The sequence below is a fragment of the Pristiophorus japonicus genome, chromosome 11 (genome assembly GCF_044704955.1).
Source record: "Pristiophorus japonicus isolate sPriJap1 chromosome 11, sPriJap1.hap1, whole genome shotgun sequence".
Taxonomy (NCBI): Eukaryota; Metazoa; Chordata; class Chondrichthyes; family Pristiophoridae; genus Pristiophorus; species Pristiophorus japonicus.
Window position 1 is genome coordinate 50,845,670 of NC_091987.1, and position 15,325 is coordinate 50,860,994.

Sequence of the window (15,325 nt, forward strand, 5' to 3'; positions counted from 1 at the left end):
CAGCACAATTGTGTATAAGGTTATGAGGCAGTGACATAATCATCAAATATTCATGAATCATTGGATAAACTAAAATAAGGTTTCATTAGTTAGATTGAAATAAAATATTAGTTATTTTAATCAATTAAATGGAGATTGTGTTTAAGATAAATAACAACCCCAAAGTTAGGGTCACAATGAGGCCTTGCCCACCAATAATTGGCACTTTGCTTTATTCTCAAAACAAATGTATATTCATTCCCATTACATTTAAAGGATACCATTTTCACTTACATTTTTACTTCTTAAAATAACATTGCATACAGTGAAACAGAGAGCCAGAGAAATTTTGTACAGTGCAAGAATTCCAAATGATGGTCATCAAACTGCCAGAACAACACCAAGAACATTTAAATTAAGCCACACTGTTTGACTGGAAAACTTTCCCGCCTTTAGCCATATGGGGAATGGTCCACACATCAAAGGGGAGAGAGTAGCTGGGGTTGGGGACCTTGCATCTTCAGGCATTTTCCTCAGTGGCCTTCTTTTCATCACCTTTAACTTCTTCATTTTGGGCACTTTCAGAGGGTTTACTTTCGACTGCAGAATCTGAAAAAGGACAAATTTATTATGAAAGAAACATATCACTGATACAACTTTATACTTAAAAAATTTCAGTTATCATTATTCACAATGAGAAAAACACTGGTGCTTTTTCATGAATGTTGAAACCATTTATCGACTGTGGTATGCCTGTTTCACAAATATCAATTAATATTAGCGGATAAATGTTTAATTCATTTGTATGATATCACTCTGCTATTTTAGTGGATGTGTGGAGCCATTTAAAATAAACAGATCAACACCCGCAATAAAATAGTAGACAAAGGAATGTTCTACATACGTTTTAAGTCTTTTCCAGTAAGATTGGCAACATTAATTTCTATGTTATAGATTTTTGCCTTTTAATTTGTACAGCTAAACATTGGGAAGACTAGGCGTTGGATTTTTGTCGACTTTGCGACCGGGTTTTTGCCACGATTTGACCTTCCGCGGCGAAAACCCAGTCGGCGGGATCCTCGGGCACCTCTTTGCGGTGGCGCTTCCACGTACCGCCAGGAAGAGGTGTGCCGACATGAAACGATGTGCAATGCCACAGATTGTGTTACTGTCATACTTTCATTACACTCTGCCGCGCCCAGAATACCCACATGTCAAACCTGTCGCTGCAGCCATGCAGGCAGCGGCAAGAAAGGTAAGTTAAAGTTTTTATTAATTATTTTTCAGTGCTTTAGTAGGTAAGGATTTTGTGGATGTTTTTTTACAATTTTTGTTTTTTTGTTTTTCCCCCCTCCCAAGGTCTCTCTCGCAGCGCTACCGGCCTCTGACTAAAGTTGCTGAAACTCGCGATTTGCGCCGCGAATCCTCATTGCAACGCTGACTTTACGAAAAGGTCAAAAGTTAGGCCTAAAAACGGTAGCGCAGCGAAAATGGTAACCTTGGTGTAAAACCACCGTTTTCGCTGAAAGCCAAAAATCCAGCCCAAAACTATAATTTTCTCTTCCCATCACAAACTCCATTTTCTTTTCACCAACTCCATCCCTTCCTTGTCTGCTGTCTCAGATGGTTCCTGGAGAGATTGAGTAGATTGGGCCTATACTCTCTGGAGTTTAGAAGAATGTGAGGTGATCTCATTGAAACATAAAAGATACTGAAAGGGATTACAGGGTAAATGCTGAGAGAGGTTGTTTCACTTGGCTGAAGAATCTAGAGCTAAAGTTGTGACACTTTGGAATTCTCTGCCCCAGAGGGCTGTGCATGCTCAGTCATTGAGTGTATTCAGGGCCGAGATAGATATATTTTTGGACTCTCGGGAAATAGAGGGATATGGGGATTGGGTGGGAAAGTGAAGTTGAGATCAAAGATCAGCCATGATCTTATTGAATGGCAGGGCAGGCTCAAAGGGCTGTATGGCCTACACCTGCTAAATTTTATGTTCTTACATTCCCAATCTTGGAGTCCTATTCAAATCTGAGCTGAATTTCACACCTCATATCTTCTACATCATTATGACCCTGTACTGCCTCCTATGTAACATTACCTGCCTCTCTATCATTCTAAGCCGCTCTATCACTGAAATCTTCATCCATGCTTTAGTCACATCTAGACTCAATTATTCCAATGCTCTCCTGGCTGGCCTCCCATCTTAACACTCCATGAACATCAGCTCATCCAAAACTCTGCTATCTGTATCCTATGCTGAACCAAGTCCTGATCACCAATCACCTTTTTGCTCACTGACCTACATTGGCTTCCCCATCTCTGTAACCTCCTTCAATCATACACATCCTCTCTAAACGCACCATTCCACTGGCAATGGGCACATGTGCATCACTCAATCCATTAGTCCTAGAAACGACAGCAACGCTTTCGGCATCTAGGTACCAGTCACTGGAATTGTCTCTCCAAACCTCTCTGCTTTTCCAAGTCCCTTTGGCTTTTTGTTCATTCTCTTCATGCCTCTGTGAAGCAGCTTAGAATGTTTTTTTATGTTCAAGGCGCAATATAAATAAACACAGGTTATATTGTTGAACACTGAAACAGCTCTAATCAAAGTCACAAATGACATCCTTTGTGACTGGGACCATGATGAACTACCCCTCCTCATCGTTCTCGACCCGTCTGCAGCTTTTGACAGGGTTAATCGCACCATCCTCCAACGCATCTCCCCTGCTGTACAACTGAGCGGACTACCTTCATTTGGCTGGTTCCATTCTTATCTTTCCCGTCGTTGCCAGAGAATCTCCTGCATTGGCTCTCTTCCTGCTCCTCTGACGTCCCCCAAGGAACTATCCTTGGCCCTCTGCTAATTCTCATCTACATGCTGCCTCTCGACGACATCCTCCAAAAACACAGGTTCTACATATAAGCTGAAGGCACCCAACTCTACCTCACCACCACCTCTCTGGTCCTCTCCACCAGCTTTGTACAGTTATCCTGTTTGTCTGACATCCAGTACTGCATGAGCAGAAATTTCCTCCAATTAATCAATAGGCAGACAAAAATAACTGGGGGCAAAATTTCCCTGTTTTATAGCCCACAATAGCCCCGCCGGGTGGTGCTAACCATTTTCACCCAATGGAGGGCATCTCTGGGGAAATTGCCCTGAAGGTTTTGGGGGCGCTGTGCAGGCAGCTCCTGAACCAGCACACAACTGGCGATGATGTCATCACTGTGCACACTGACCCCTCACCACATCGCCCTCCAGAGGAAATTGCCAAGCGAGTCGTGAAGCTGGCAGACATCCGTCGCTGGGGTGTCCCTTCGAGGGGAGGCCTTTAGTGTCCCGGCCGCTATATTTATTTGTCAGCCGCCTCTTGTGTCAGCCCAACAATGGGTGCTGAGTTGCTGCCGGTCGATCGCCTCCCTGGTGGCCCAGTGGTGGCCACCAAAGGCCTGAAGGGGAGGGGCATTGTAGCACTGGCCTGCTCTGCACGGTGCTGGACATGGTGCTGCTTCCTGGTGAACAGCCCCTCAAAGGAAGCAGAGCTCTGGAGACAGCGCTCCACTTCCTTTGAGGGACACATGGCCCAATTCTGTGCCGGGGGTGTGACTTTCGGATCGGAAGCAGGAAGTCCCGACCCCGGAAGGTTACCGCCCTCAATCGGGGCGAAGGGCAATTTCAGGGCCATTGTCTTTGGGCCCCCACCACAAACTCTTTTCCCTAGCCACTGATTCCATCCCCCTCCCTGACTACTGTCTCAGGCTGAACCAGTGTGCTCACATCTTCGCATCCTATTTAACCCTGAGCTTCTGACCTCATCCTCTCTATCCCTAAGACTGCCTACTTCCATCTCTGTAATATTGCCCATATCTGCCTCTGCCTCAACGTTTCATAAGAACATAAGAAATAGGAGCAGGAGTTGGCCATTTGGCTCCTCGAGCCTGCTCCACCATTTAATAAGATCATGGCTGATCTGATTTTGGCCTCCACTCCATTTTCCTGCCCACTCCCCATAACCCTTGACTCACATCATCCAAAAAGCTGTCTATATGTCTATATACAATGACCCAGACTCCACAGCTCTCGGGTAGAGAATTCCAAAGATTCATAACACTCTGAGAGAAGAAATTACTTCTCATCTCTGTTTTAAATTGGCAACCCCTTATTCTGAAACTATGTCCCCTAGTTCTAGATCCCCCGAGGTGAAGTATCCTCTCTGCATCTACCCTGTGAAGCCCCGTCAGAATCTTAAATGTTTCAATGAGATCACCTTTCATTCTTCTGAACTCCAATGAGTATAGGCCCAACCTGCTCAACCTTTCTTCATAAGACAAGCCCTTCATCTCAGGAATCAACCTAGTGAACCTTCACTGAACTGCCTCCAATACAAGTATATCCCTCCCTAAATAAGGAGACCAATACTCTAGATGTGGTCTCACCAATGCCCTGTACAACTGCAGTAGGACTTCTCTGCTTTTATACTCTCCCCCTTGCAATAAAGGCTAACATTCCATTTGCCTTCCTGATTACTTGCTGTACTTGTATGCTAACATTTTGTGTTTCATGTACAAGGACCCCCAGATCCCTCTGTACCACAGTGTCTCTCTCCATTTAAATAATTTGCTTTTTTATTCTTTCTACCAAAGTGGATAACCTCACATTTTCCCACATTATACTCCATCTGCCAAATGTTTGCCCAGTCACTTAACCTATCTATAATCACTTTGCAGATTCTTTGTGTCCTCTTCATAATTTGCTTTCACACCTATCTTTGTATCATCAGCAAATTTAGCTACAATGCACTCTGTCCCTTCATCCAAGTCATTAATATAGTTGAGGCCCCAGCACTAATCCCTGTGGCACCTCATTAGTTACAGTTTGCCAACCTGAAAATTACCCATTTATCTCGACTCTCTGTTTTCTGTTAGTTAGCCAATCGTCTATCCATGTTAATATATTACCCCCAACCCCGTGAGCTCTTGTCTTGTGCAGTAACCTTTTATGTGGCACCTTATTGAATGACTTCTGGAAATCCAAATACACGGCATCTATTGATTCCCCTTTATCCACCCTACTCGTTACATTCTCAAAGAATTCTAGCAAATTTGTCAAACATGATTTCTCTTCATAAAGCCATGCTGACTCTGCTTAATTGTATTATGATCTTCTGAATGTCTTGCTACTACTTCCTTAATAATGGACTCCAGCATTTTCTCAATGACAGATGTTAGGCTAACTGTCTATAGTTTCCTGCTTTCTGTCTCCCTCATTTTTTAAATAGAGGCATTACATTTGTGATTTTCCAATCCACTGGGAAATCTCCAGAATCCAGGGAATTTTGTTAGAATACAACATCCACTATCTCTGCAGCTACTTGTTTTAAGATCCTAGGATGCAGGCCATCAGGTCCAGGGGACTTGTCTACCATTAGTCCCATTAGATTGCCTAGTACTTTTTCTCTAGTGATAATTGTTTTAATTTCTCCCCCTCCCTATAGCCTCTTGATTATCTATTATTATTGGAATGCTTTAGTGTCTGCCACTGTGAAGTCCGATACAAAATATTTGTTCAATGTCTTTGCCATTTCCCTGTTCCCCATTAATTCCCGAGCCTCATCCTCTAACAGGCCAACATTTACTTTAGTTACTCTCTCCTTTTTTTATATACCTGCAGTACCTCCTACTGTCTGTTTTTATATTTCTTGCTAGTTTACTCTCAAAATCTATCTTCTCTCCAATATTTTTTTAGTCATCCTTTGTTGATTTTCGAAAAATGTCCCAATCCTCTGGCCTACCACTAATCTTTGCAACATTGTATGCCTTTGTTTTCAATTTGATACCATCCTTAACTTCCTTAGTTAGCCACGGATTGTTCGTCCTTCTCGGGGTATTTCTTTCTCACTCGAATATATCTCTGCTGGGAGTTATGAATTATCTCCTTAAATGTCTGCCACTGCTTATCTATAGTCTTACCCTTTTAATCTATTTTCCTAGTCCACTTCAGACAAATCTTTCTTCATACCTTTGTAATCGCCTTTATTTAAGATCAGGACATTAGTTTGAGACCCAAGTTTCTCACCCTTAAACTGAATTTGAAATTCTAACATGCTGTGATCACTCTTCCCTAGAGGATCCTTTACTATGTGATCATTCATTAATACTATCTCATTGCACAGAAACATAGAAACATAGAAAATAGGTGCAGGAGTAGGCCATTCGGCCCTTCCAACCTGCACCGCCATTCAATGAGTTCATGGCTGAACATGCAACTTCAGTACCCCATTCCTGCTTTCTCGCCATACCCCTTGATCCCCCTAGTAGTAAGGACTACATCTAACTCCTTTTTGAATATATTTAGTGAATTGGCCTCAACAACTTTCTGTGGTAGAAAATTCCACAGGTTCACCACTCTCTGGGTGAAGAAGTTTCTCCTCATCTCGGTCCTAAATGGCTTACCCCTTATCCTTCGACTGTGACCCTTGGTTCTGGACTTCCCCAACATTGGGAACATTCTTCCTGCATCTAACCTGTCTAAACCCATCAGAATTTTAAACGTTTCTATGAGGTCCCCTCTCATTCTTCTGAACTCCAGTGAATACAAGCCCAGTTGATCCAGTCTTTCTTGATAGGTCAGTCCCGCCATCTCGGGAATCAGACTGGTGAACCTTCGCTGCACTCCCTCAATAGCAAGAATGTCCTTCCTCAGTTTAGGAGACCAAAACTGTACACAATACTCCAGGTGTGGCCTCACCAAGGCCCTGTACAACTGTAGCAACACCTCCCTGCCCCTGTACTCAAATCCCCTCGCTATGAAGTCCAACATGCCATTTGCTTTCTTAACCGCCTGCTGTACCTGCATGCCAACCTTCAATGACTGATGTACCATGACACCCAGGTCTCGTTGCACCTCCCCTTTTCCTAATCTGTCACAATTCATATAATAGTCTGTCTCTCTGTTTTTACCACCAAAGTGGATAACCTCACATTTATCCACATTATACTTCATCTGCCATGCATTTGCCCACTCACCTAACCTATCCAAGTCACTCTGCAGCCTCATAGCATCCTCCTCACAGCTCACACTGCCACCCAACTTAGTGTCATCCGCAAATTTGGAGACACTGCATTTAATCCCCTCGTCTAAATCATTAATGAACAATGTAAACAGCTGGGGCCCCAGCATAGAACCTAGCGGTACCCCACTAGTCACCGCCTGCCATTCTGAAAAGTACCCATTTACTCCTACTCTTTGCTTCCTGTCTGTCTGGCAACCAGTTCTCAATCCATGTCAGCACACTATCCCCAATCTCATGTGCTTTAATTTTGCACATTAATCTCTTGTGTGGGACCTTGTGGTATATTTGGACTTTCAGAAGGCTTTCGACATCAACTGGTTCTCCCTTGTCCACTCTACTGGAAACATCCTCAAAAAATTCCAGAAGATTTGTCAAGCATGATTTCCCTTTCACAAATCCATGCTGACTTGGACCTATCATGTCACCTCTTTCCAAATGCGCTGCTATGACATCCTTAATAATTGATTCCATCATTTTACCCACTATCGATGTCAGGCTGACCGGTCTATAATTCCCTGTTTTCTCTCTCCCTCCTTTTTTAAAAAGTGGGGTTACATTGGCTACCCTCCACTTGATAGGAACTGATCCAGAGTCAATGGAATGTTGGAAAATGACTGTCAATGCATCCGCTATTTCCAAGGCCACCTCCTTAAGTACTCTGGGATGCAGTCCATCAGGCCCTGGGGATTTATCGGCCTTCAATCCCATCAATTTCCCCAACACAATTTCCCGACTAATAAGGATTTCCCTCAGTTCCTCCTCTTTACTAGACCCTCTGACCCTTTTTATATCCGGAAGGTTGTTGGTGTCCTCCTTAGTGAATACTGAACCAAAGTACTTGTTCAATTGGTCCGCCATTTCTTTGTTCCCCGTTATGACTTCCCCTGATTCTGACTGCAGGGGACCTACGTTTGTCTTTACTAACCTTTATCTCTTTACATATCTATAGAAACTTTTGCAATCCGTCTTAATGTTCCCTGCAAGCTTCTTCTCGTACTCCATTTTCCCTGCCCTAATCAAACCCTTTGTCCTCCTCTGCTGAGTTCTAAATTTCTCCCAGTCTCTGGGTTCACTGCTATTTCTGGCCAATTTGTATGCCACTTCCTTGGCTTTAATACTATCCCTGATTTCCTTTGATAGCCACGGTTGAGCCACCTTCCCTTTTTTATTTTTACGCCAGACAGGAATGTACAATTGTTGTAGTTCATCCATGCGGTCTCTAAATGTCTGCCATTGCCCATCCACAGTCAACCCCTTAAGTATCATTCGCCAATCTATCCTAGCCAATTCACACCTCATACCTTCAAAGTTACCCTTCTTTAAGTTCTGGACCATGGTCTCTGAATTAACTGTTTCATTCTCCATCCTAATGCAGAATTCCACCATATTATGGTCACTCTTCCCCAAGGGGCCTCGCACAAGAGATTGCTAATTAATCCTCTCTCATTACACAACACCCAGTCTAAGATGGCCTCCCCCCTAGTTGGTTCCTCGACATATTGGTCTAGAAAACCATCCCTTATGCACTCCAGGAAATCCTCCTCCACCGTATTGCTTCCAGTTTAGTTAGCCCAATCTATGTGCATATTAAAGTCACCCATTATAACTGGTGCACCCTTATTGCATGCACCCCTAATTTCCTGTTTGATGCCCTCCCCAACATCACTACTACTGTTTGGAGGTCTGTACACAACTCCCACTAACGTTTTTTGCCCTTTGGTGTTCTGCAGCTCTACCCATATAGATTCCACATCATCCAAGCTAATGTCCTTCCTAACTATTGCATTAATCTCCTCTTTAACCAGCAATGCTACCCCACCTCCTTTTCCTTTTATTCTATCCTTCCTGAATGTTGAGTACCCCTGGACATTACCAGATCTAAAATAGTCTGCTCTCTGGTTAATTCCACAATGTATTGTTCTTCGAAACGATGCCAAATATACCCTATGAGCTCGTCCTTAAGGCTACCTTTGCCAATTTGATTTGTCCAATCTATGTGTAAATTAAAATCGCCCATGTTTATTGCAGTACCTTTCTTACAAGCCTCCATTATTTCTTGATTTATACTCTGTCCTACAGTATAGCTACTGTTAGGGGGTCTATAGACTAATCCCACCAGTGACTCATTTCTCTTCTTATATCCAAACTGATTCTATATCTTGATCTTTTGAGCCAATATCATTTCTCACTACTGCACTGATCTCATCCTTTATTAACAGAGCTACCCCACCTACTTTTCCTTTCTGCCAAAATGTCAAATACCCCTGAATATTCAGTTCCCAGCCTTGGTCACCTTGCAACCACGTCTCTATAATGGCTATCAGATCATATTTATTTCTATTTGTGCTGTCTGCTGCTGAAACTCTCATCTATGCTTTTGTTAACTCCAGACTTGAGTTTTTCAATGATGTACTGGTCAGCTTCCCACCTTCCACCCTCTCTAAACTTCAGCTCTTGCAAAAACACTGCTGCCCATAACCTACTGGCCAGTACATCATTGAAAAACTTCCACCAAGTCTCATTCATCTATCAACCCTGTGCTTGTTGACCTGCATTGACTTCTGATCCCTGAACAATTCGATTTTAAAACTTTCACCTATTTAAATCCCTCCCTATCTCTGTAACCTCCAGTCCTACAACGCTCTGAGAACTTTGGCTTCTTTCACATCCCCCACTTCCTTCACCCCACCATTGGCAGCCATGGATTCAGCTGTGTAGGCCCTAAGCTCTGGAAATTCTTCCCTGAACCATTCCACCTTACTCTCCTCCTTTTAAAACATTCCTTAAAACATACCTATCTGACCAAGCTAATGGTTACTTGTCCTAATATCTCCATATTTGGCTCAGTGACAATGTTTTAATATTGTCTGAGTTCAGAGTATCTGTTGATGCCTTGATCATACATAATTTAGTATATACCTGGAACAAAATCCTTATATCCTGTCTAATTCATAAATCCAGCAACTACCCTGGTCTGTTAGGCAACTCAGCTCCTAATTATCATTTTGAAATTGTATGAAATAAAGTATTACAATCTCCTATTGTGTCTCAATAGCTTACATTTTAAACTATCAGAACACAAAGTGTTAATTTATTTAATTGAAAAGTGCTGTAAAATGAAACAATTTCCAAACAAACTCCCTTGGAGTTTGGTTTGGAATATGAATAATGTTTTCACACTACAACATAACATTAATAAATGACTGCAGTCTACTCATCTTGATTCAAGGTTGCTTAATTTGAATTGTCTGTTAATTCAAATTGGAATCATGCAAAATGGCCTCTTGTGCCATATTATTTAAATTATTTAATTCAAACTACTGGAAAAGGCATATTTTGTTGAACAAAAGATGACTTCAAATTAACAGGAGTAGATTGTGATTACATTCGGCAGGTTTATGTTTGCATTTGAAGCCCCTCAAATGTGCTAACCTTTGTATGTAATATAAATTGGGATATAGTTTCCACTTCTGTCTGCTAGATTTTCACAGTTTCCAGCTCAAATCGACTGAACCAGTGCAAAAAATTGAAGAATCTTAAACGTAAATGAGTTATGCCCAAAACCACTTGAGTTCGCATTTTCCTCGCTCTCTTTCACGCTGGTTCAAGATTCAATTTGCCCAAATCAGGCTCCACCCTCAAAATTGTCCTGCCCCCAAGTCAAAATTGTGAGATTCCGATGATTTAGCTGGTTTGGGAAGGCTCTTCAAATTGCATTCGTTTTCTTAGGGGCACAGGCACAAGTAGACATGTTTTAAAAGTTTCTTCATATCAAAAAAATATTGAATTAAATAAGAAACTGACTGGTGTACACCAATGAAACTATTAAATGGTTCAGTATACTTTTCAAAGTAATTTTCAGTGATTTTAAATCACGTTCATCACAGATGGAGGACTGGACACACTTATTAAAAATGTTTATTTCTTAATCAAATGAAACAAAAAAGAAACAATTACACTGTCCGATTGAACTGGTTCATAAAATATTTGACTTGTTCTGATTATGCAAATAAATTTTAGTGGAAACGTGAAGTTTAACCAAACCAGCACAAAAATCAAGCACATTTCGTCGGAGTTTCCTGATTGTGTCCAAAGCGGAAACTCTATCCCATTTTGTTTATTTACCAGGATTCAACTATTCACTAGCTTGCAACAAATTTGCTTTGATCTTGTCACAATGACACTTTTAGTGTGCACAGGATCGTGACATCTACACTATCTTAAGGGACAACTAGAATGCTCTTCTCTGGTGTGGAAAGACATTGTGGCATCTTGACCCAGTGCGTCAGCCAACTGTGCTGTTAAAAGAGGGCTGGTTCGAAATAGTCAGGTTTCTGGATGGTAATCAAATGCTTTGTGATCTACTGTGTTTGGGGAAACTAGTTTTTGGAAGGTTAAATACTGCCCTGGTGTACTTAGCAATGTTACATGCCAGGAAAGCTCAAGGATTTTTTGCAGCCAGCATTGCTCAGATGCTTTTGGTGGAAAATATGTCGTCAGATAGAAACATAGAAACATAGAAAATAGGTGCAGGAGTAGGCCATTCGGCACTTCGAGCCTGCACTGCCATTCAATGGGTTCATGGCTGAACATGCAACTTCAGTACCCCATTCCTGCTTTCTCGCCATACCCCTTGATCCCCCGAGTAGTAAGGACTACATCGAACTCCTTTTTGAATATATATAGTGAATTGGCCTCAACAACTTTCTGTGGTAGCGAATTCCACAGGTTCATCACTCTCTGGGTGAAGAAGTTTCTCCTCATCTCGGTCCTAAATGACTTACCCCTTATCCTTAGACTGTGACCCCTGGTTCTGGACTTCACCAACATTGGGAACATTCTTCCTGCATCTAACCTGTCTCAACCCGTCAGAATTTTAGACGTTTCTATGAGATCCCCTCTCATTCTTCTGAACTCCAGTGAATACAAGCCCAGTTGATCCAGTCTTTCTTGATATGTCAGTCACGCCATCCCGGGAATCAGTCTGGTGAACCTTCGCTGCACTCCCTCAATAGCAAGAATGTCCTTCCTCAAGTTAGGAGACCAAAACTGTACACAATACTCCAGGTGTGGCCTCACCAAGGCCCTGTACAACTGTAGTAACACCTCCCTGCAGTTCTTTTAATTGTAGGACCTTGTAATACGCCTGCCCATATGTCGGCAGATGTATTATGCACCCACCCCTAAATGATATGGAAATTCTGATGTATGGAAAAAAGAAAGGGGGCATTCCATTCCAATTTCTGCCCCCACCCACAGATTTTTAAACCAAAATATAAATTCAGAAACTCAGTCCCATTGTCACAAGGAATGAGTATTTTCTGTGCGTTAGTTTGGCCTGGTGTTTCTGCTTGATTGCGCTGCTTTTGTCAGCACAATTCCCCCGATATCGGCATATTCGGTGTAAAATATCACAGAATTTTAAGCACAAATTGCGTTCAGCACATATCCAGTTTCAGCGATCTTTTGCACAAGTTTTAAAAACATTGTGCTAGAAGTAGCTCCCACCCACAAAACTGGCCATGCCCCCAGGGTGAATTAATCACCATTGCGAGGTTCCACTAATTGCACTCATTTGTGGGCCTTCGAGGAAGATTTAAAACTGATCTAAAATGCTTATTTTTTGTAATAATCCCATTTTCAGTTATATTAATCAAACTTTACTAAGTTACCACTCTTAAATATATCAAGGACAATGTTTAAAATTACATTCTAAAACTGTGCCTGATTGCGCTGGTTCATGGCAGATTTTCCGTTCGATGATATGCTAATGAGTTTGAGCGGAACCTTGAGAATAAGAAAGACCTCTCAAAACTCCCGCTGTTTGCGCCCGAATCACCGAATGCACCCAAAGTAGAAGTTCTACCCCATAATTTGTACTATTATAAAGTTGAGAATTCTCAATATACATGTTATGTTTTTTTAAGTGTGTTTCTGATTTACAGTGCTTGCATCCTGCTGTCAGCACTCCCTTCTATAAAGTCAAAGCAGTGATTAGCACATGACTGAGCTGTCAACACTATGGCAGATAGCTCAGTGAGTTTATCCAGTCAATAGCAGAGCCCAGAAGGTTCCAGATGCGATCCACACAGTCTGCACTAAATTTGTTGATCGCAGCCTCAGGGCCCTTGGGTTAAGGAGGAGAAACTCAGTCAGGATTCCCATTCCTGATCACTGCAGATTGGATCCCAGGTAATTGGATTTGGCTGTGAGGGCTCCCCACTTCCCCTTGTTGAACAGCCTGCCCACTTTCCCTGTCAATGCTCACACATGATTAATTGCCACTGGAGTGAAGGTATGACTGCTGCTTATGTATCCATATGCGAGCAAGGAGTCAACAGTGCAGGAGAGACAGTGAGGGGAGAAAATTTGCATTTTATGAAAATGAGCTATATTCCTCAAACACTGCAAATAGTCTCATGGAACATCCCATCACACCAGTGATATCACAATCTTCACATGGTTACTTTTACACTATTCATGAGAACAGCCGACTCAATGGGTGGTATTCTTGGTTGCAATAAAGTTTCATTGTCTGAGGTGCTACAGGAATCTCTGCAATGCAAATGTTTCGTGGCAGTATGCTCATTATGGTTAAAAAAAAATAGAACATTTGTCCTCGTGACATCAAACGGTAGAATCAAGCGTTCCTTGGTCAGGTACAGCCTTTTAATAGTCTTTAAATGATTAAATGTCTCAAACTAAAAAGCTGTATAGCTATGTACTCACTACTTACTCTCTGGTTGCCAATGTGTCAGGAACTAGATCACAGAAATTAGGTTGCATATATATTTTGTGCAGCATCCAATCTAAGGGGAATTTTTTCAGTAGCAAAACCACGTGGGATTAATTATTTTTCAGCAAATCTCAGCACAAGAGGTGGTAGAGAGATGGATTACATAAATGGTATTTCACAGGAACTGCAACACTAGGCAACCAATCACTGCTGAAATGTTAGAAAGAAGTATTTAATACATAGAGGACCTAGAAGTGTAAGGAAAGCCAGTGGGGAGGGGTGACAGGCAATACATTTTCAGATCCTGTCCTCTGGCACTATAAATGTTTATTATGTTTCATATATCTGTGCATTAATTAGTTTGGCAGTTTAATTTGATATTATAGCAATATTAGTAGAATTAGTCCAGTAAGCAGCTACCTAATGGGATATTATACAGCATAGATTGTGCAAGAACCTGGATAACGACAACCATATAAAATTTATCAAAGCTACAATAACCTCCTTTTATTAAAATGCTGTCTTCGGAAGCCATATAAAAAGGATACTATAGCATGGCATTTGGTACGAAGCAGCTGGTTAATATAGTTCTTGTATAGGAGCTGCATGCAATATGTCTCATTTACTTGGTGTATGGTTCGGGTTTCTGAAAATCTGCCTATCTAAATGATTTACATCTGGTATATCTCTGTAGGGTGTGAACCATGCATATTTGATCAAATCTCACATTTGTTGTTAAGCAATTGATCAATATAAAAATCTGTTAACACTCACACGTGCACAATGTATTCTGCTCACCTTTAAAACAGATCTTATTCCTAAAAAATGGAAGCCATCATAAGTTGGAGTGGCCACTTTATTCCTCATCCATCCCCAAAAAACACTCGCAACATAGGTTCTCATCTCAGTTCATTCATAAACAAATTATTCATTATCCAAAACAAGCAATTTAATACTCCATCCTTAAGGGTTTCATTAATATTAGTTAAACCTTCCAGAGAATTATTTTGAACACTTATTTTCTCAAATACAGCATGTATGGTATATGTTCCATTCACTGAGATGCTGGACCATTGCAGTGCGAGCTTTTGCACTGGCACACTGTGGAAATGGGAGCCTTAGAACACCATCCGGTGTCGACGCCTCATTTAATATTCAAGATGACCTCCTGAATTGTGCCTCACGTGGCAGTTCGCTAAAGTTGGAGTATCTGAATGTATGGCGTGTAAGCAGCCCTTCGAGGGCTGCTGCTGGGACTTGAAGCTCACTTACCAATTGAGTGGTCACAAGGGATAAAAATTGTTGGCAGCCCTTCTGAAATGTGTATGAGGTTGAAAATTGTAGACAGACTTTCTGAACACTTAACTGAGCAAAAGAAGTGGGTGTCAAAAGCCAATGGATGGCACACCAAATGTGGAGGTAGGAAACAAAGTTAGTGCTAAAATGATGGAGCGAATGATCCAAACCACTTGTCTGATGGCTGGCGATATGGGGATGCTGGATGAGGTGGGTCTACGAATGTTCACCCTAA

At 41.8% G+C, this 15,325-nt stretch overlaps 1 protein-coding gene across 1 annotated transcript in view; it reads right to left on the reverse strand.

Annotated features, from left to right (window-relative positions):
• Positions 1–499: 499 nt before the first annotated feature.
• Positions 500–15,325, reverse strand: part of gap43 (growth associated protein 43) — a 212,684-nt gene continuing 197,858 nt past the window's right edge. Inside the window, exon 3 of the mRNA XM_070892693.1 lies at positions 500–588. Within this exon, the coding sequence (XP_070748794.1) occupies positions 500–588 (89 nt within the window). The remainder of the gene's footprint in view (positions 589–15,325) is intronic.